The 22,029-nt window shown below is 40.8% G+C and overlaps 1 protein-coding gene and 1 long non-coding RNA gene across 4 annotated transcripts in view; both read right to left on the bottom strand.

Annotated features, from left to right (window-relative positions):
• Positions 1–22,029, bottom strand: part of LOC120102261 (uncharacterized) — a 257,361-nt gene that overhangs the window by 175,819 nt on the left and 59,513 nt on the right. For 2 of the 3 annotated variants that reach the window (XR_015686519.1, XR_015686520.1), the window contains exon 2: positions 21,862–21,983. The exons of the other annotated variant lie outside the window; for it this stretch is intronic. This is a non-coding gene — a long non-coding RNA (uncharacterized LOC120102261). The remainder of the gene's footprint in view (positions 1–21,861; positions 21,984–22,029) is intronic. 3 annotated transcript variants of the gene reach the window in all.
• On the bottom strand, positions 2,509–3,435 carry Tas2r126 (taste receptor, type 2, member 126). Its single transcript, NM_139335.1, is given in 1 exon segment — positions 2,509–3,435. A coding segment is annotated over 1 exon segment (927 nt).

Below are 22,029 nucleotides of genomic sequence, written 5' to 3'. Positions count from 1 at the left end.
ACAGGTTTATCAAAAAAGTGTAAAAATATGCCACTTGCTCATGAGAAAATAAGTTGTTGCAAACATAGCGAGGATGATTTCATCAAAAGCAGATAGTTGCATGCCATTTGACTAAGCACATTTCATAGAATGTGAACACATGCAAGATTATAAAGAGTGTGCATGTGCACATTTCTTGTAGAATTTATATGTGATACATGCACATGAGTATGTCAGTGCACACACACACACACATGATTACATACAAAAGCCAGAGCAAGACATTAAAGAGCTTCCTGTTTCACCTCTTTAGCCTTGAGATGGGGTCTCTCACTGAACCAGAAGCTCTCCCTTTTGCCTAGGCTAGCTTACCAGCAGACTTTTAGGATCTATTGACCTCCTCGCCCCAGTGCCATGGTTATAAGAATGCAGAGCCACAACCAGCTTTTTATGGTGTTGTTGAGAATTCAGTTAGGTCTTCATGCTTGCTGAGAAAGTCCTCTTTCTTGATGATCTAGACCTTCAGTCCCTAAATTGTCGTAATATCAAAAGATAAGAAATAACCTGGATAACCATAGTCAGGAAACTAAACCATGCTCCATTATACTAAAGAAGAAGCAGGAGGAGGAGGTAGAGGAGGAGAAGGAAGAGGAGGAGGAGGGGGAGAGGAGGAAAAAGAAAAGGAAGAACAAGGAGGAGGATGAAAAAGAAGGAGAAGAACAAGGACAAGAAAAACAAGAAGGAGGAGGAGGAAGAGGAGGAGGAGGTGGAGGAGGAGGAGGAGGAGGAGGAGGAGGAGGAGGAGGAGGAGGAGAAGAAGAAGAAGAAGAAGAAGAAGAAGAAGAAGAAGAAGAAGAAGAAGAAGAAGAAGAAGAAGAAGAAGAAGAAGAAGCAGCAGCTCAATGTGTGCCCATTTAAGCAGACTTCTGAGATACAATGTGAAATGGAGAGCGCAAAGAACTGAGCAACACACATATTGCACAACCATTTGCATAGAAAACACAGCATAGTTAACACCACATTTGGTTAGGAGTGTAGAGTTACTGGTTTGTAAGTCAATAGACTGGTTCTTTGGGCAGGCATTAATACAGAATAAAATATTTCTAGAGGCACAAACATAAAACTGACAAACAGTGCCCTCAAAGAAGATAAGGAGAAGGGAGACTTTTCCATATATATTCATCAATAGTTTGATTTCTTAACCTTTCTAAGTATTGCATATGAAAAATGTTTAAATTTAATATGGAGAACCAGTTTCTCCAAGCCTAAGTTTCACAAGCCTATGTTCACTTAGCTACATATACCCTAGTCAGCAGAGCAACTGCTTTTACTCTCAGGGAAGAGTGCAATCTCTATCAGAAATCCAGCTGTAAAGCGGTCTCTGAAATTTACAAATTGATGCCTTTTATCGAAACTTCTTTCTCTCTACAATGCTGAAGAGAAAGATCTACAGAAGGGCTACAAAAGGGCATAAGAGGCTACAGGATATAGAGAGGCCCTATGAAGGCAAGAGCAATAAGCTGGCATGGACTTCTAAGAGCTTTGGTTCTGTCTTACAAACACCAGGTCTAATCATATTTTCTTTCCAAAATTACCTTTCAGAACATGTATGTAACTATTAGAGCAAGTTATTTTTAAAAACAATATTTAGAACAATTAATACTAAGATTTTCTTTTAAAAATTGGAATTTGGATATAAAATAAGTGAGATTTTTGAGTCTGTTTTTTCCTGAATGTAAGACCATGTTTATTCAGTACAGAAGTGGCTTTGTAGCACGGCCTGAGGGTAGTAAAATGGTTCCCAAAGACAGTTAGGAAAAGGTGGATTGGTCTCTTGTTTGTTTGTTTGTTTGTTTGTTTGTTTGTTTAGGAATAACTAGCAAGGGAAGCTGCAGAGAGGAGAAAATTAAAGGCAGGAAAAGGAAAACATTATTAAGAAATGAAACAGCACAGCATTAAGAATTTCCCAGTAATCTTCACAAAACTAAAGACAAAGTTCCCAAATTTGTCAAGAGACAAATAATCTCCATACAGTGAAGAGTGATCAGGATTCCTTGCACCAGCCACCACATTCACAGCCACCAGTTCTTTGGGGTTCTCATACTGAGTGCTACTCTGTCTCAAGGACACTTGCTTCCCACCCATGTTCATCGCAATGCAGCAGTGAGACAACTTCTTTTACCTCCCCAGTAGCCAGACAAGACGAGATGATCCGGTTGATCAAGACTGTTCTCTAAGGAATTAATAAGTACCAAGAGGATAGCAGACATGAAGGGAACAGGCATATTGTACTTTGCACTTCAGATCAATACTGGTTCAGGATTCAGAATGTCCATTTTCATAATATCCCAAGATAAGGAAGAACGCTCAGAATCCCTGTATTTTCTTCTCCTCTTTCCCAAGGAGGAACCACATAGTATCACCCCATGTCAGCCTACAAAGACATTTCCATGTAGATGAGATCACTTCCAAGGGAAGTCACCCTCACCTAAGTCTCTTCAAAGGGTACATATAAAGAGACCAAACCTTCTAGGTCACCCAGAATCCCCTGGCCAACAGGAGTAGCTGCCTGAAGGTGCCTCGGAACTTGAGATTATTAGTGATAAGGATAAATGGATGTACGGACATGCACAAGTAAAGTATAATTTGCCAGGGCCAATACCACACATTATCTGAGGAGATGACAACTGTAGCGTCAATGACCATGGACACATAGGACAGCGCGTAAAGAACCAGAAATGAGATGAGTGACTTCAGGGCTCTGCTGTGAGCCTGGGTGTTGGGGTCTTGCAAGCTGTGAGCATTGTGCTGCATTCTTTGTGAATGCCTTCTGAGAGAATTGATCAACAGCAAAATTGAGACTAGAAAAAGAGAGCAAGGAATTGACGTGGTGACAAGTTTCAGAGGCATGAAATAGTCTATTTCCAGCCTTCTGTTCCACTCCTTAAAGGTTGTGTTCCCAGAAAACTTTCTCCTTAAGAATGCCTGATAGACAGTGTGGTTTCCCCAAAAGAACATCAGAGTTACGATGAAGGACACCAAGATAGAGCCCAGTAGGAGCCAAGGCACCAATGCTGGGAATCTCCACTTCAACCACAGGAAGGCAGGATGGGAGAAGTTAGCAATCTTGATACAGAACAGGACGCTGAGCCAGGTGCCAAACCAGAAAGTGGCTGAGTTCAAGAAGTCCATGTGAAGACTAATGAGTTGACGGGCAAGGCTCCTGGAGTACTCAACAAGGTGGAGGGAATAGTAGAAACTGTTCACCAGCCCAACGCACTGCTGGCAGAATCGGGAGGTGCCCAAACTGAGGAGGATCATGTCTGAGGGGAGCAGCCTACCGCGCCATAGCCATTCCCTGCTCAGCATCAGCACAATGAAGCCGTTTGCCAGGATTCCCAGGAAACAGAGCAGAACAAAGATCGACATGAAGAAAACTGATACAGTTGATAGCATTTCAGCCCCTCCTGTCACCACTGGTTGCCTTGGTTCCTGGCCTCCTCCCAGCCCCTACCCACAGTCCCTCACACTCCCTTCTGGAGATGTGAGATAAATGGTTGGTTTCTGCATGTGAGCCACAACTTTCAATGCGAATGATGCTCAGACAGTAGATAAACGGTGTGCTTTTGGCTCAGATATGATGCAAATATTTCCTGGGCTCGGGTACCATGGGGCACCAGCTGCTCATGATTTGCCTTCTCTGATTTTGCCTACATGCTGCCATGCTTGCAATAGCATCACTGGGGAAAGTTTTTTCTTCTTTTTTCTCACCCCTTTTTTTTTTCTCGGATCTGGGGACAGAACCCAGGGCCTTGTGCTTGCTAGGCTAGTGCTCTACCACTGAGCTAAATCCCCAACCCCAAGTTTTTTCTTCTTGGTAATTGAGTTCAATCATTTTTATCCCATCATTGAACTAAATGACCACTTGTCTCTTTCTATTACAAGTAGGCAGGTAAGTAGGTAGGAACATATGTACATACATAAATGCATAGATATATCTAGGAGATACCTAAGGAAAATCATGACACTAAAGAAGTCTATCTTAGCTGAGTTTCCCTGCCATACATCTACCCTCACTCATGAATAGCCACTCTTTCTAAGTTAATACCTAGGTCTACTTTTCTACACAAATCTTTACTTAAATCCCCTATGGTTTGTATGCAATAAGTAATTTATAACCATCTAAACTGTTCTTTGTCCAGTGAAAGAACAGATTTCCTCATGGCTCTAGGACTGAGTGCCTAGGTTTCCTATGGGATGTTTGTTGGAATACATTTAGGCACCAGAGGCTGACCTCAATGTTTTCCATGTAGCCATATTTAAATATGGCCACTAACTTACTTCATTAGACCAGCAGAGGGAGGTATGAGCAAGACAGAAACAACACAGTCTAGACATGTTAACCTGTCCTTCTTTGCCTGTGCTATTGACTAGAAACACACAGCATGGTTACAGGATACGCAATATGTTGGACTCCTTTGACTAGATCAAGTCACAGCTCTTATCAACCTGGAAAGTGAGGGATCACAAAGTCCCTCACAAAGGTCTGGGTTGGTATTCATGAAAGCCACCTCAGATTTGTCTACCACAAAGACACATGAGAGCCCCTGTCTACTAGCACAAACATTAAAAGGACCCCCACTAAACCAGGTTGAAAAGTAAAAGCACTTTGACATGTCTGTCTTCTTGAGAGTTCCTTTTTCAAATACTTTTATGTGTGACAAGGACATATAAGATCTACTTTTTCAGCAAGTTGCAAGTGTATACTCCGGTATGACTAGCTGCTGTCACACAGCTGAACATCCAGCCTCCAGGACTAACTTGTTTAACATAGCTGAAATTATGTCCTCCCTGACCAACATCTTTCCATTCATCTCCTTATCCTAGATCCCTGGCAACATCACTGTGGTTTTGACTTATTTTGGTTATTTTAGGTTCCTTAAGTGAAGTCCTTTAGTGTTTGTCTTTTTATGTCTAGAGTTCTTTGCTTAGCTTAATGTTTTCTAGGACATAATGTTCATTTCTGTTGCTTCGCATAGCAGTTTTTCATTATTTAAGACTGAATAATATTTTATAGTGGTTATGTGTCATGTTCTCTCCACTCATTTACATCTTAATACTTTCTTAGGTTGCCTTCATGTCTTGCCTACTGTAGTTGATACTGTAGTTGACATAAAAATGCTGATATCTCTGATTTATGATTTCACTTCCTCTGGATATTTGCTATTCTCTTTTGAACGTTCTTGGTCCACACCAAAATTTATGCTGAATACTATTCCAGTGTGGCCATATTAAAAGGTGTTGAGAACTTTCAGGGCTGAAAATTCATTTAAAAATGATTAATATTTTCATGTGCATTCTCTCTCGTAGGACTGGATTGGTTTTGTTGAACAGCTAAAGTAATGGCAGTGTCTTGTGTCTCCCTGGTTTTTTGATGTGCAACTGTCTTCTACATACACCCACCTTCCTTCACCAGAAGATCAGCAAACCCCAGTGCCATAATCCTGAGCTTCTAAACTCTGAGTAAGAATAAATCATTCTCTTTAGAAATTACCCAACCTAAGGTATTTTCTTAGAGTGACTGAAAAGAAACTAAGATATAACATATACCTAGGAATGGGACTGTTGGATAATAAATTAATTGTTCTTTGCCCCCCTCTAACAAACATCTATGTTATTTCCTCAACTGTCTATACCAATTTACATTTCAACCAGTGCATACAAGAGCTTGTTTTCTCTGTCTCCTCCCCAGCATTTATCTCCTTTTGGTAAGCACTAACAGGTGTGAGGTAATGCTTCTTCGTGGTTTGGATTTGCATTTCTCTAAAGTTGATGGCGCTGAGCACATTTCATACATTTCTTGTCTGTTTGAATGTTGCTTTTGGAAACTATCATCTCCTCAGATCCTTTGCTCACATTTAAATCAGGTTGTTTGAGGATGATTTTGCTATTGAGTTGTGTAATTCCCTTACAATTTTCTTCTTTCTTAGTGAAGAAACCATTCTTCCAACACTGCACATTCTTGGCAGCCGAGTCAAAGTTCAGTTGCCTGCGTGTGAATAGAGTCTGGGCCCTCTGTTGTGTCTCAGTGCTCTGTATGTCTGGTTTTATCACAATACCATGCTGTTTGCATTCTTTTGGGTTGGTTACTGGAAATTTACTGTGTTCCTTCTGTTTTGTATTTCTTTGATCTTCCTCGTCCCATATAGCATTGTATGTAACATTTGTATGCCTGAAGGAATAATCTTTACCACTGTGCTGATGGCTTCCTTTGCTGTACCGAACATTTTCATCTGATAAAACCCTCCTCTATTTTGATTTTCCTTCTTTGTATATTCTGTGTGATATCACAAAGCTTAGTGTCCATATCAATGTCAGGAAGTGTTCGTGTCTTATATTTCTTCATTTCTTATAGTGTTATGATTTAAGATCTTAGGCTTGAGTGTTCAACCTATTTTAAGCAAGTTTGTGTATCATATAACATAAGGGTCTGGCTTCACCTTTCTACCTATGGATATCCAGTTTCCCCCACTTTCCCCAGCATCGTTAACTGAGGAAATCATATTTTTCCCACTGCATATTTTTGGCATTCTAGTCAAAGTTCAGTTGACCATACATGTGTAAACTTATGTCTGATCTCTCTGCTGTGTCTCATTATCTATATGTCTGGTTTTCAGTACCATATTTTATACATTCCTTTGGAATGGTTGCTGAAAATTATACTTCTTTAATGTTGTATTTCCTTGATATTTTTGTGTTCATATAAACTTGGGTGTGAACTCTGCATAGTCAAAGAAGCAACTATCTTTCACAAATTCCACAAATTTGAGTTTCAAAGAAACCACACCAAAATGAACAATGAAAAACAGTGACCAGTACCTGTTATACCAGCACTTGAGAGGTAGAGGCAGGAAGATTAGGAGTTCACAATCACCTACAGCTGTACAGTAAGTTCAAAGTTAGTATGAGCTACATGAGACCCTGTGTCAAAAACAAAAACAAAATTTTAAGATATGAGCAGGTATGAAGTCACAGGCTAGATGGGACATTACCCTCCAGTTATGGGCAGGACAATGTTGGCTTCAGCACCTGATGATATAATGTCTTTGGCCCTGGAGCAGAGGGACCACAGAATTCTGGACACCTCCATCAGCTGAGATTGGGGTTGGTGGAAACTGCAGGAAACCTCAGTGGAAAGAGCTTCAGGCATCTCTGATAGTGAAAGGCTGCTAGAATATGCAATGAAGGCCCCAAAAGGACTACTCTTCCACTTTCCACTGGTGAGGGCAACCTTTCTCCTGTTTTGAGCTGCCATGATTACTGGCAAACGTCACATACATTAAATGCTCCCTATCCTTTTCTGTGTAGACATGCTAGTTCTTCTTCTTCTTCTTTTTTTTTTTGTAAGAAAATATTATTTGCATTTCGATTATTATTCTCTTTCCCGGTTTCCGGGCCAACATCCCCCTAACCTCTCCCCCTTCCCTTCTCTATGGGTGTTCTCCTCCCCACCCTACCCCCATTACCACCCTCCCCCCAACAATCATATTCACTGGGGGTTCAGTCTTGGCAGGACCAAGGGCTTCCCCTTCCACTGGTGCTCTTACTAGGCTATTCATTGTTATGTATGGAGTTGGAGTCCAGGGTCAGTCCATGTATAGTCTTTGGGTAGTGGCTTAGTCCCTGGAAGCTCTGGTTGGTTGGCATTGTTGTTCATATGGGGTCTCAAGCCCCTTCAAGCTCTTTCAGTCCTTTCTAAGATTCCTTCAACGAAGGTCCCGTTCTCAGTTCAGTGATTTAATGATGGCATTTGCCTATGTATTTGCTGTATTCTGGCTGTGTCTCTCAGGAGAGATCTACATCTGATTCCTGTCAGCCTGCACTTCTTTGCTTCATCCATCTTGTCTAATTGGGTGGCTGTATATGTATGGGCCACATGTGGGGCAGGCTCTGAATGGGTGTTCCTTCAGTCTCTGTTTTAATCTTTGCCTCCCTATTCCCTCCCAAGGGTATTCTTGTTCCCCTTTTAAAGAAGGAGTGAAGCATTTGCATTTTGGTCATCCTTCTTGAGTTTCATATGTTCTGTGCATCTAGGGCAATTCAAGCATTTGGGCTAATAGCCACTTATCAATGAGTGCCATGTTAGTTCTTTATCTCTGGTGCAGAGCCAAAGCTTATATTCTGGAGCTCTCCCAGAACAACTGTTGTCAGTAGGAAGTTACTACTGTTCTGTGAGAAGTCATGGATCATGACCCTTAGTCTGCCATTTTATTCCAAAAAATATTTTCTGAAGGAAAATATATTCAAGGTAATTTACATTAAGAGATTTTCAGTTCAATACTTCAAATATGTCTTAATTTGCCTGTGCCTGCTTTTTAAGCATTCACCTATTCTTTTAGAATATGATTTTGTTATGAAACAGTTGCCTTAGAAAATGAGTCCAACTAATAATCTGAAATTTTATCCCCACAGTATAATATCTGTGCACATCTGTATGCTTTAAGCATCTCTAGGTTACTTAAAATGCCTAGTTTCATGTAAATACTGTATCAGCAGAACACTAGGGTTTTTTTTAGGTAATAATGACAAGAAAAAAGTCTTATTGACTGCCAGTTTTTGTTGTGTTTTTTCGGTTGCTACTGGTTGAATCCATCAACTAACAACCTAGAGCCATAGGTCATCTACCACTGTTGAAAATTAGTAATCTACAGTAAAACAATCAATTCCGCTAAAATCATCTGGTTATATCATGCTTCTTATATTTTTTCAACTATTTGTTTATCTACTAAATAAAATATTTATAGATGTTTTGATTCAGGGAGTTCAACCTAGAACCATGCATATGCTAGGAAATCATTCTAGTACTAAGCTATATCCCTCACACTCATACAGCATTTAGTTAGTCAGTCAGTTAGTTAGTTAGTTAGTTAGTTAGTTAGCTTATTAGTTATTGACTGCCATGATTCTGGTCCCTGAGCCTACAGTTGACCAGTCAAGTAAATCTTAGCTTTTATAGAAAATGAAGTCCTATAAAATGTTAGTAATGATAAGCAAGAAACAAATATTTATTAGTGCTTTGAAGAAAATAAAAGAATGTTCCTGGAGATTGCTAGAGAGTGAAAGTTGCTTTTCATACTTATAGGAGATAAGAAGAAGGTTAGGGGGCTGGGGATTTAGCTCAGTGGTAGAGCGCTTACCTAGGAAGCGCAAGGCCCTGGGTTCGGTCCCCAGCTCCGAAAAAAAAGAACCAAAAAAAAAAAAAAAAAAAGGCTCTCTGCTCCCAGACTCGGTGAGAGAGAGACCCAACCGCCTGGTCAGGTGGGCACTCCTGAGGCTGCAGAGCGGAAGAGACCACCAACACTGCACACCCCTGCCCACATCCCTGGCCCAAGAGGAAACTGTATAAGGCCTCTGGGCTCCCGTGGGGGAGGGCCCAGGAGCGGCAGGACCCCTGCCACAGACACCGCCGGACCCTGAAGGAAACAGACCGGATAAACAGTTCTCTGCACCCAAATCCCGTGGGAGGGAGAGCTAAACCTTCAGAGAGGCAGACAGGCCTGGGAAACCAGAAGAGACTGCTCCCTGCACACACATCTCGGACGCCAGAGGAAAAAGCCAAAGACCATCTGGAACCCTGGTGCACTGAAGCTCCCGGAAGGGGCGGCACAGGTCTTCCTGGTTGCTGCCGCTGCAGAGAGCCCCTGGGCAGCACCCCACGAGCGAACTTGAGCCTCGGGACAACAGGTAAGACCAAATTTTCTGCTGCAAGAAAGCTGCCTGGTGAGCTTGGGACACACGGAAGCAGAATTTCTCTAGAACCGGGCACGTTCTGTGTTTACCGGAAGTCACACACCCGCGGATCCCGGCCCGCAGCAGCTCTCTGCTCCCAGACCCGGTGAGAGAGAGACCCAACCGCCTGGTCAGGTGGGCACTCCTGAGGCTGCAGAGTGGAAGAGACCACCAACACTGCTCACCCCTGCCCACATCCCTGGCCCAAGAGGAAACTGTATAAGGCCTCTGGGCTCCCGTGGGGGAGGGCCCAGGAGCGGCAGGACCCCTGCCACAGACACCGCCGGATCCTGAAGGAAACACACCGGATAAACAGTTCTCTGCACCCAAATCCCGTGGGAGGGAGAGCTAAACCTTCAGAGAGGCAGACAGGCCTGGGAAACCAGAAGAGACTGCTCCCTGCACACACATCTCGGACGCCAGAGGAAAAAGCCAAAGACCATCTGGAACCCTGGTGCACTGAAGCTCCCGGAAGGGGCGGCACAGGTCTTCCTGGTTGCTGCCGCTGCAGAGAGCCCCTGGGCAGCACCCCACGAGCAAACCTGAGCCTCGGGACCACAGGTAAGACCAAATTTTCTGCTGCAAGAAAGCTGCCTGGTGAACTCAAGACACAGGCCCACAGGAACAGCTGAAGACCTGTAGAGAGGAAAAACTACACGCCCGAAAGCAGAACACTCTGTCCCCATAACTGACTGAAAGAGAGGAAAACAGGTCTACAGCACTCCTGACACACAGGCTTATAGGACAGTCTAGCCACTGTCAGAAATAGCAGAACAAAGTAACACTAGAGATAATCTGATGGCGAGAGGCAAGCGCAGGAACCCAAGCAACAGAAACCAAGACTACATGCCATCATCGGAGCCCAATTCTCCCACCAAAACAAACATGGAATATCCAAACACACCAGAAAAGCAAGATCTAGTTTCAAAATCATATTTGATCATGATGCTGGAGGACTTCAGGAAAGACCTGAACACACTTAGGGAAGCACAGGAAAACATTAATAAACAAGTAAAAGCCTACAGAGAGGAATCGCAAAAATCCCTGAAAGAATTCCAGGAAAACACAATCAAACAGTTGAAGGAATTAAAAATGGAAATAGAAGCAATCAAGAAAGAACACATGGAAACAACCCTGGATATAGAAAACCAAAAGAAGAGACAAGGAGCTGTAGATACAAGCTTCACCAACAGAATACAAGAGATGGAAGAGAGAATATCAGGAGCAGAAGATTCCATAGAAATCATTGACTCAACTGTCAAAGATAATGTAAAGCGGAAAAAGCTACTGGTCCAAAACATACAGGAAATCCAGGACTCAATGAGAAGATCAAACCTAAGGATAATAGGTATAGAAGAGAGTGAAGACTCCCAGCTCAAAGGACCAGTAAATATCTTCAACAAAATCATAGAAGAAAACTTCCCTAACCTAAAAAAAGAGATACCCATAGACATACAGGAAGCCTACAGAACTCCAAATAGATTGGACCAGAAAAGAAACACCTCCCGTCACATAATTGTCAAAACACCAAACGCACAAAATAAAGAAAGAATATTAAAAGCAGTAAGGGAAAAAGGTCAAGTAACATATAAAGGGAGACCTATCAGAATCACACCAGACTTCTCGCCAGAAACTATGAAGGCCAGAAGATCCTGGACTGATGTTATACAGACCCTAAGAGAACACAAATGCCAGCCCAGATTACTGTATCCAGCAAAACTCTCAATTAACATTGATGGAGAAACCAAGATATTCCATGACAAAACCAAATTTACACAATATCTTTCTACAAATCCAGCACTACAAAGGATAATAAATGGTAAAGCCCAACATAAGGAGGCAAGCTATACCCTAGAAGAAGCAAGAAACTAATTGTCTTGGCAACAAAACAAAGAGAATGAAAGCACACAAACATAACCTCACATCAAATATGAATATAACGGGAAGCAATAAGCATTATTCCTTAATATCTATCAATATCAATGGCCTCAACTCCCCAATAAAAAGACATAGATTAACAAACTGGATACGCAACGAGGACCCTGCATTCTGCTGCCTACAGGAAACACACCTCAGAGACAAAGACAGACACTACCTCAGAGTGAAAGGCTGGAAAACAACTTTCCAAGCAAATGGTCAGAAGAAGCAAGCTGGAGTAGCCATTCTAATATCAAATAAAATCAATTTCCAACTAAAAGTCATCAAAAAAGATAAGGAAGGACACTTCATATTCATCAAAGGAAAAATCAACCAAGATGAACTCTCAATCCTAAATATCTATGCCCCAAATACAAGGGCACCTACATATGTAAAAGAAACCTTACTAAAGCTCAAAACACACATTGCACCTCACACAATAATAGTGGGAGATTTCAACACCCCACTCTCATCAATGGACAGATCATGGAAACAGAAATTAAACAGTGATGTAGACAGACTAAGAGAAGTCATGAGCCAAATGGACTTAACGGATATTTATAGAACATTCTATCCTACAGCAAAAGGATATACCTTCTTCTCAGCTCCTCATGGTACTTTCTCCAAAATTGACCATATAATTGGTCAAAAAACGGGCCTCAACAGGTACAGAAAGATAGAAATAATCCCATGCGTGCTATCGGACCACCACGGCCTAAAACTGGTCTTCAATAACAATAAGGGAAGAATGCCCACATATACGTGGAAATTGAACAATGCTCTACTCAATGATAACCTGGTCAAGGAAGAAATAAAGAAAGAAATTAAAAACTTTTTAGAATTTAATGAAAATGAAGATACAACATATTCAAACTTATGGGACACAATGAAAGCTGTGCTAAGAGGAAAACTCATAGCGCTGAGTGCCTGCAGAAAGAAACAGGAAAGAGCATATGTCAGCAGCTTGACAGCACACCTAAAAGCTCTAGAACAAAAAGAAGCAAATACACCCAGGAGGAGTAGAAGGCAGGAAATAATCAAACTCAGAGCTGAAATCAACCAAGTAGAAACAAAAAGGACCATAGAAAGAATCAACAGAACCAAAAGTTGGTTCTTTGAGAAAATCAACAAGATAGATAAACCCTTAGCCAGACTAACGAGAGGACACAGAGAGTGTGTCCAAATTAACAAAATCAGAAATGAAAAGGGAGACATAACTACAGATTCGGAGGAAATTCAAAAAATCATCAGATCTTACTATAAAAACCTATATTCAACAAAATTTGAAAATCTTCAGGAAATGGACAATTTCCTAGACAGATACCAGGTATCGAAGTTAAATCAGGAACAGATAAACCAGTTAAACAACCCCATAACTCCTAAGGAAATAGAAGCAGTCATTAAAGGTCTCCCAACCAAAAAGAGCCCAGGTCCAGACGGGTTTAGTGCAGAATTCTATCAAACCTTCATAGAAGACCTCATACCAATATTATCCAAACTATTCCACAAAATTGAAACAGATGGAGCCCTACCGAATTCCTTCTATGAAGCCACAATTACTCTTATACCTAAACCACACAAAGACACAACAAAGAAAGAGAACTTCAGACCAATTTCCCTTATGAATATCGACGCAAAAATACTCAATAAAATTCTGGCAAACCGAATTCAAGAGCACATCAAAACAATCATCCACCATGATCAAGTAGGCTTCATCCCAGGCATGCAGGGATGGTTTAATATACGGAAAACCATCAACGTGATCCATTATATAAACAAACTGAAAGAACAGAACCACATGATCATTTCATTAGATGCTGAGAAAGCATTTGACAAAATTCAACACCCCTTCATGATAAAAGTCCTGGAAAGAATAGGAATTCAAGGCCCATACCTAAACATAGTAAAAGCCATATACAGCAAACCAGTTGCTAACATTAAACTAAATGGAGAGAAACTTGAAGCAATCCCACTAAAATCAGGGACTAGACAAGGCTGCCCACTCTCTCCCTACTTATTCAATATAGTTCTTGAAGTTCTAGCCAGAGCAATCAGACAACAAAAGGAGATCAAAGGGATACAGATCGGAAAAGAAGAGGTCAAAATATCACTATTTGCAGATGACATGATAGTATATTTAAGTGATCCCAAAAGTTCCACCAGAGAACTACTAAAGCTGATAAACAACTTCAGCAAAGTGGCTGGGTATAAAATTAACTCAAATAAATCAGTTGCCTTCCTCTATACAAAAGAGAAACAAGCCGAGAAAGAAATTAGGGAAACGACACCCTTCATAATAGACCCAAATAATATAAAGTACCTCGGTGTGACTTTAACCAAGCAAGTAAAAGATCTGTACAATAAGAACTTCAAGACACTGAGGAAAGAAATTGAAGAAGACCTCAGAAGATGGAAAGATCTCCCATGCTCATGGATTGGCAGGATTAATATGGTAAAAATGGCCATTTTACCAAAAGCAATCTACAGATTCAATGCAATCCCCATCAAAATACCAATCCAATTCTTCAAAGAGTTAGACAGAACAATTTGCAAATTCATCTGGAATAACAAAAAACCCAGGATAGCTAAAGCTATCCTCAACAATAAAAGGACTTCAGGGGGAATCACTATCCCTGAACTCAAGCAGTATTACAGAGCAATAGTGATAAAAACTGCATGGTATTGGTACAGAGACAGACAGATAGACCAATGGAATAGAATTGAAGACCCAGAAATGAACCCACACACCTATGGTCACTTGATTTTTGACAAAGGAGCCAAAACCATCCAATGGAAAAAAGATAGTATTTTCAGCAAATGGTGCTGGTTCAACTGGAGGGCAACATGTAGAAGAATGCAGATCGATCCATCCTTATCACCCTGTACAAAGCTTAAGTCCAAGTGGATCAAGGACCTCCACATCAAACCAGACACACTCAAACTAATAGAAGAAAAACTAGGGAAGCATCTGGAACACATGGGCACTGGAAAAAATTTCCTGAACAAAACACCAATGGCTTATGCTCTAAGATCAAGAATCGACAAATGGGATCTCATAAAACTGCAAAGCTTCTGTAAGGCAAAGGACACTGTGGTTAGGACAAAACGGCAAGCAACAGATTGGGAAAAGATCTTTACCAATCCTACAACAGATAGAGGCCTTATTTCCAAAATATACAAAGAACTCAAGAAGTTAGACCGCAGGGAAACAAATAACCCTATTAAAAAATGGGGTTCAGAGCTAAACAAAGAATTCACAGCTGAGGAATGCCGAATGGCTGAGAAACACCTAAAGAAATGTTCAACATCTTTAGTCATAAGGGAAATGCAAATCAAAACAACCCTGAGATTTCACCTCACACCAGTGCGATTGGCTAAGATCAAAAACTCAGGTGACAGCAGATGCTGGCGAGGATGTGGAGAAAGAGGAACACTCCTCCATTGTTGGTGGGATTGCAGACTGGTAAAACCATTCTGGAAATCAGTCTGGAGGTTCCTCAGAAAATTGGACATTGAACTGCCTGATGATCCAGCTATACCTCTCTTGGGCATATACCCAAAAGATGCCTCAACATATAAAAGAGACACGTGCTCCACTATGTTCATCGCAGCCTTATTTATAATAGCCAGAAGCTGGAAAGAACCCAGATGCCCTTCAACAGAGGAATGGATACAGAAAATGTGGTACATCTACACAATGGAATATTACTCAGCTATCAAAAACAACGAGTTTATGAAATTCGTAGGCAAATGGTTGGAACTGGAAAATATCATCCTGAGTGAGCTAACCCAATCACAGAAAGACATACATGGTATGCACTCATTGATAAGTGGCTATTAGCCCAAATGCTTGAATTACCCTAGATCCCTAGAACAAACGAAACTCAAGACGGATGATCAAAATGTGAATGCTTCACTCCTTCTTTAAATGAGGAAAAAGAATACCCTTGGCAGGGAAGGGAGAGGCAAAGATTAAAACAGAGACTGAAGGAACACCCATTCAGAGCCTGCCCCACATGTGGCCCATACATATACAGCCACCCAATTAGACAAGATGGATGAAGCAAAGAAGTGCAGACCGACAGGAGCCGGATGTAGATCGCTCCTGAGAGACACAGCCAGAATACAGCAAATATAGAGGCGAATGCCAGCAGCAAACCACTGAACTGAGAATAGGTCCCCTATTGAAGGAATCAGAGAAAGAACTGGAAGAGCTTGAAGGGGCTCGAGACCCCAAAAGTACAACAATGCCAAGCAACCAGAGCTTCCAGGGACTAAGCCACTACCTAAAGACTATACATGGACTGACCCTGGACTCTGACCCCATAGGTAGCAATGAATATCCTAGTAAGAGCACCAGTGGAAGGGGAAGCCCTGGGTCCTGCTAAGACTGAACCCACAGTGAACTAGTCTATGGGGGGAGGGCGGCAATGGGGGGAGGGTTGGGAGGGGAACACCCATAAGGAAGGGGAGGGGGGAGGGGGATGTTTGCCCGGAAACCGGGAAAGGGAATAACACTCGAAATGTATATAAGAAATACTCAAGTTAATAAAAAAAAAAAAAAAAAAAAAAAAAAGAAGAAGGTTAGGAGAAATTTTCTCAGGACACTCAGGACACTATATATATATATATATATATAAGTCGAGAGGCCCAGGGAAGCAGAGCCTTGCTCTCAACCAATGTTCTTTTCATAATCTTATGTAATTATAACCATATTCATCCTCTCTTACTTCATTCCAAGAGAGAATATGAGCCAAAGCAGAATGCACAGGTTTTCTTTTCCTTCCGATCATATAACTCATCAGAAGGTCACCTCAAGTAATAAAGCAGCCTTGGCCATCCATCCCAGTATGTAAATGCTTGATAGGAAGGTAGCAGCAGGTCCACCTCTGAGCTGGACTGATGCTGAGAAACAATAGATAACGACTAGAAGAACCAAATAACACCAGTACCAAGAATCTGACTTTGTGCTTCCCAGGCCTGGGAAATGATTTATATAGCTTTCACCTTCCTGGGTTTCTTTCATATATCAGAAGATTTCCTATCAAACCTTTCTACATGTGGATATTCAGTTTCCTAGGCATAATTTATTGAGGAATCTGTCATGACCACATTGGATGTCCTTGATTATAAGGGATGAGTCCAACTGCATCAATTGTTAACAAAATTCACCATAGATTTGCCCACAGGCCAATCATATTCAGTTCCGTTGAATATATATGTGTAAACTTACATCTGTGTTCTCCAAAATCTAGCCAATCATCCTGTGTCTCACCCTGTGTTTTAGTCTGAGTTTCTATTGCTGTGATAAACATGACCTCAGAAAGAAACTTAGGGAGAAAGTGGTATATTTGGCTTACAGGTTACAATCCATCACTGGGCAAAGCGAGTACAAAAACTCAGGGCAGGAACCAAAGCAGAGACCATGGAGGAGAGCTGCTTACTGGCTTGCTCATCGTAGCTTGCTCAGTCTGCTTTACTATTCAGGACTACTTACCAGAGGGTAGCATCAGTCTCCATGGGATGGGCCCACCCACATCAATCATTAATTGAGACACTGCACTGTGAACTTGACTGTAGGCTAATGGCATGGACTCATTTTCTCAGTTGAAGTTCCCTCTTCCCGAATGATCCTAGCTTGTGTCAACAAAAACTAACCAGCACACTCTCTATGGCCTTCTGCCAAAGCAAGACCCCAAATATGTAATGACTCCAAATGAAAGCATGGTACACTAAGCTTTGTGGATATCATGATGGAAGCCCCTGATCCCCACGAGTTTTGAGGTGAAAGGAAAGAGTCTCTCTCCACAAACTACAGGATGAACTTAGCAGAGGTTCATCAAGTATTTAATCTATACAAAATATTCTCTCCTAAACCATCTCAGCGTTTCAGGTCTACTTGTTTGTTTGTTTGTTTGTTTGTTTGTTTGTTTGTTTGTTTGTTTTACTAAAGGGCTTCAAAGGTATTTGGATAGGTTTTTGTGCAGGTACTTTTAAATCATATAAAGGTTAAACTGGATGAAATCAGGTATTGTCTCCTCACAGAAATATCAGTGTTTAGTATCATGTAACTAAAAAGCAAAATCAAGAAATTTATGTTGGCCCTGGGAAGAAATTTGGATGGTATTTTAGTATAATTGAAACCCATTCAAGAATTTAAAGTACGAAGTACAACAATGTCAAGCAACCAGAGCTTCCAGGGACTAAGCCACTACCTAAAGACTATACATGGACTGACCCTGGACTCTGACCCCATAGGTAGCAATGAATATCCTAGTAAGAGCACCAGTGGAAGAGGAAGCCCTGGGTCCTGCTAAGACTGAACCCCCAGTGAACTAGACTATGGGGGGAGGGCGGCAATGGGGGGAGGGTTGGGAGGGGAACACCCATAAGGAAGGGGAGGGGGGAGGGGGATGTTTGCCCGGAAACCGGGAAAGGGAATAACACTTGAAATGTATATAAGAAATACTCAAGTTAATAAAAAAATAATAATAATAATAATAATTTAAAGTACGGAATGACTGACCAAATTTATCTCTTTAAGTGGATCCCTCAGACAACTATGTAACTAACAGATCTAGGGTAGGGTAGAGTGGAAGAAAACGGTCAGAGGAACTACGCTGTACAAGCAGAGCGGAGTTTTTCCTCATGTGGGAACCCAAGGGGAACAAAGCAATGGAAAGGTAAGAGGCTGCTGCGTCATGAAAGTGGAGCTGATATAACTTTTCTGAGGGATAGGACTAAGAAACAGGGTGAAATGTAGCACCAGTTCTAAAGGTTTAACTTTAGTCACTGGAGGGACTCTCACAGAGTCATTTTCTGGGAATGGAAGAGCGTGTCTGTGGGAGGAAATCTGTTTTGGTCGTGTAGCACCTGAGATGCCTGTTAGATATCTAAGTTGAGACATGAGCTAGACAATTGAAATGTAAGTTTGGATCTCAGTAGGCAGCAGAGGCTGGAGTAACAGGTTTGGAGAATCACACTTACATGGTACTTAAAGCTATTAAACTGGATGAGATCATCTGGGCAAAGAATGTTGGTGGAGACTGTGAAGGGTGCTGGAGTAAGAGTGATATCTTCAGCTTTTAGACGTTGGAAGCCCCAGGAACAACGGCTGAAACTAATGCTAGAGAACTTTCTCCATCCTGAGCTTACACCGAGAACAAAGGAAAGAGGACACAGAAAGGTGGGGGTGGCAGGACTGGAGTGGAAAATATACCTAAGTATTTCTATGCTAGGTCCCAAGGTGATCTGCACCCAGAGATTATAGGCCATGAGCTCTAGGATGACATCTCATTACAAAAGAACATGTGGCTGACATGCCCTAAGGTTTGAGTAGCACTCAGCTCAACTCAGTAGCAAACAAGTCAAGTTCAATAAAGTCGTCAGTGTTGAGGATAGCATCTGCCCAAAGCCTTAGCCACTGACTGTCTCATCAGAAAAGGCCTGCTTATTAGCCATCTATTCTACAAAATTATTTCATCACATGTCTTTGAGATAATAGATCAGGCATATTGGTATAAAGACTAAGGTACTCTTCAGAGAGAAAAACAAGCCAATGGTGTAATAAATGATAAAAAAATAATAACCACAAATTTATACTTGTGATTGCTATGCCTCCTCCTGCCCTATTTGAACTGCTTTAAATATAGTAATATTTTCATTTTCATAAAAACTCAAGAAGTTTCAAAAATGGTGCTAAGATGGTTCGAAAACTCAAAATGGATCATGGCTCTAAATACAAAAACCACAGCTATAAAGTTTTTAGAAGAAACTATAAGAGCACATCTTCATGGTCTGGGTAAAACAATGTGTTCTTGGATATAACACTAAATTATAAATATCTAAAGATAAAAATAAATTGAACTTAATCAAACCTAAAAGTGATTTTTGCCATCATAACCTGAAATATAACCACATAATGATAGAAAATATTTACAAGTCACAAGTCAGAGAAGAAATCTGAATCCAAAAACATAGAGTGTTTAAAATTCAGCCATAAAAATAGTACTGAAATTAGAGGTGGGAAGTTGGTAGTAAGAGGAGGAGAAAGAGATAAGCTGGAATGAAAGTGCAGAGGATGATAGGCTGAATATGAGCAGAATATATCATATATATTTGTCAAAGAACATATTTACTAATATGTTTGAATAGAAATTTGTCCACAGAAAATAGCCAATAAACACACAAGTCACAGTAGATGTTTTCACTGTTATAAATTAAGCATTAATTATTAACTGTAGTTCATGTACGATCATGTTTCTCAGGTTTAGACTTAGTTACACCTGCAGGATCCTGGCCTCTTCAAACATCGTGGGACCACATTTGTAGGAATAGATACAATTAATTTTTCAAATAGATCACTGTGAAGTTGCCTACCTTTAATACACATCCAAATCTCTCGGCTTGAAACTTTCCACATCCTATTATGCTTTCTACTAACTCTCTCCCCATTCCGTGTGGATTTAAGGATGCTTCTGTCGCCATATCACCATAAATCCACCATCATGCCCCATTATTGTTCAGGAATGGGCTATACATAGACTGTCCAGTAAGATCGTTTTCAGCCTAGAGATACTCTTGCCAATGATGCACAGCTAACCTAAGTAATTTATACGTTGAAAGAATGATTGTTTTCCTAGCAGATGAAAAGAGGAAGCCAGAAAGTCATACTCAGTCTAGCCTCCAGTAAATCAAATATGCAACAGTGGCTGTCTGTGAGGGCCAGGTGGAAGGAACTAATGACTTTTATGCAGATAAAAAATAGCAAAATGAGGATTTCATCTCACTTGCCAGTGGGTAGCCACCAAAGACTCACAATGAAGGCTCATCAACAGACAGTGCTGAGAACATGAGACTGCTAAGTCCTCTGCCCTAAATATGCCATTTACTCTACCAGCTCCAAAAACAAGGGGACATCATAGAAGAGGATGAAGAAAGACCATAGAAGCAGAAGGTAGGGACGAATAAAATAAAATGGTAGCCTCTAAATATGAGATAGCCACTGTGGTCATGAATGTATAACAACTGTGAACACATGCATAAAATGTGAAAACAGGAGGAGCCCTAGTTTGGCAGAAGGAGAGACTTGACAGGAATGGGAGGGTCATAAGAGAAGGCAATAAGGTAATATGATATTGTTACACTATATAAAACTAAGAAACTGTCAAAAGATTAAGTCAATTTTAAAATGAAATCTTCGATCTTACAGCTGAGAAAATGAATTCTTAGTCATCAGTGAGGCAGGAAAAGGAATTCCAGACTCAGGTTAGAATCAAAATCAAACCAGGAAGGTAAGCAGTGTTTCCGGCCATGCAGAACACAAAGTACTGGCCTGCAGAAATATGAGCTAATAAGTAGGCACTGTTCAAACCACGGGAGCTTGTCATTTATTTCATAGCAATAGCAAACCAATTCCATCTCTTTACCAAGTTCTCTGAAACCTACAGTACGGACCATTGACTGGTGGTGATATAGCCAGAAAGAGCAAATTACTCATCTCTGTGTTAATTTCCAAAACCTAAATAAGAATTTAAGGTAACTTTGCAAATATATTTATCCAAATTCTTGGAAAGGATATTGGTACCAGAGTATTTAGACCGGAAAATATCATCTTCCTTTGAATTTTAACAACATTTATGGAATGTGTAAAATGCTAAGCAGTTTATCTACACTGCCACAGTTTATTCCCAGAACAGATAATGGAATAGGAATCGGCACAATCAGAGTTTTAAAAATATGTTCAAAGAATATATATGACTTCCTCAAGCTCACTAAAGGAAGATCTTCTGATTAGATTTGGATTATGAATCTATTATTAATCCTACACTCTGCACATTATGTCAGAGTCATCAAATCTACTTCACTGTATATATGATAGATAGACCAGACAGATATATGATATAAACAATATAAAACTACACAAAATAAAACAGTTATAAGATTGCTCAATGTGAAAGCCATTAACAGTGCCCAGGCTTGTCTTGGATAATAAAGCACGCATCTTTAGTAGTTTTGAATAAATAAGTGTTGTCAAACTATCTGAATATATGCAACTTGGGACATGATGTTACAGGGCTGAGCACACAGAAATCAGCCTACCCATTCTCTTCTGAATTTCTACAACAACCCTCACATGGTATGTTCCAACGATGAGCAAAAATAGAAAGATCTTGCCTGAAATGTGTGCCCATTCTGGCTGCCCTTTTGGGGTCAGTGAAGTGTCATTGGTGCCGTGATGGAACAGTTCAGAAACATCGCTGTATTGATTTCATCCTGGTTCCATTCACAGTTTTGTGCTGATGTAAAATAAAGTTCTATTAGTGACTGACTTAACCAAAGAAT

This window comes from Rattus norvegicus, chromosome 4 (genome assembly GCF_021556685.1).
Source record: "Rattus norvegicus strain SHRSP/BbbUtx chromosome 4, alternate assembly SHRSP_T2T, whole genome shotgun sequence".
NCBI lineage: Eukaryota > Metazoa > Chordata > Mammalia > Rodentia > Muridae > Rattus > Rattus norvegicus.
Note: the sequence above shows the minus strand (reverse complement) of the source record. Positions and strands in the feature narration are given on the sequence as shown.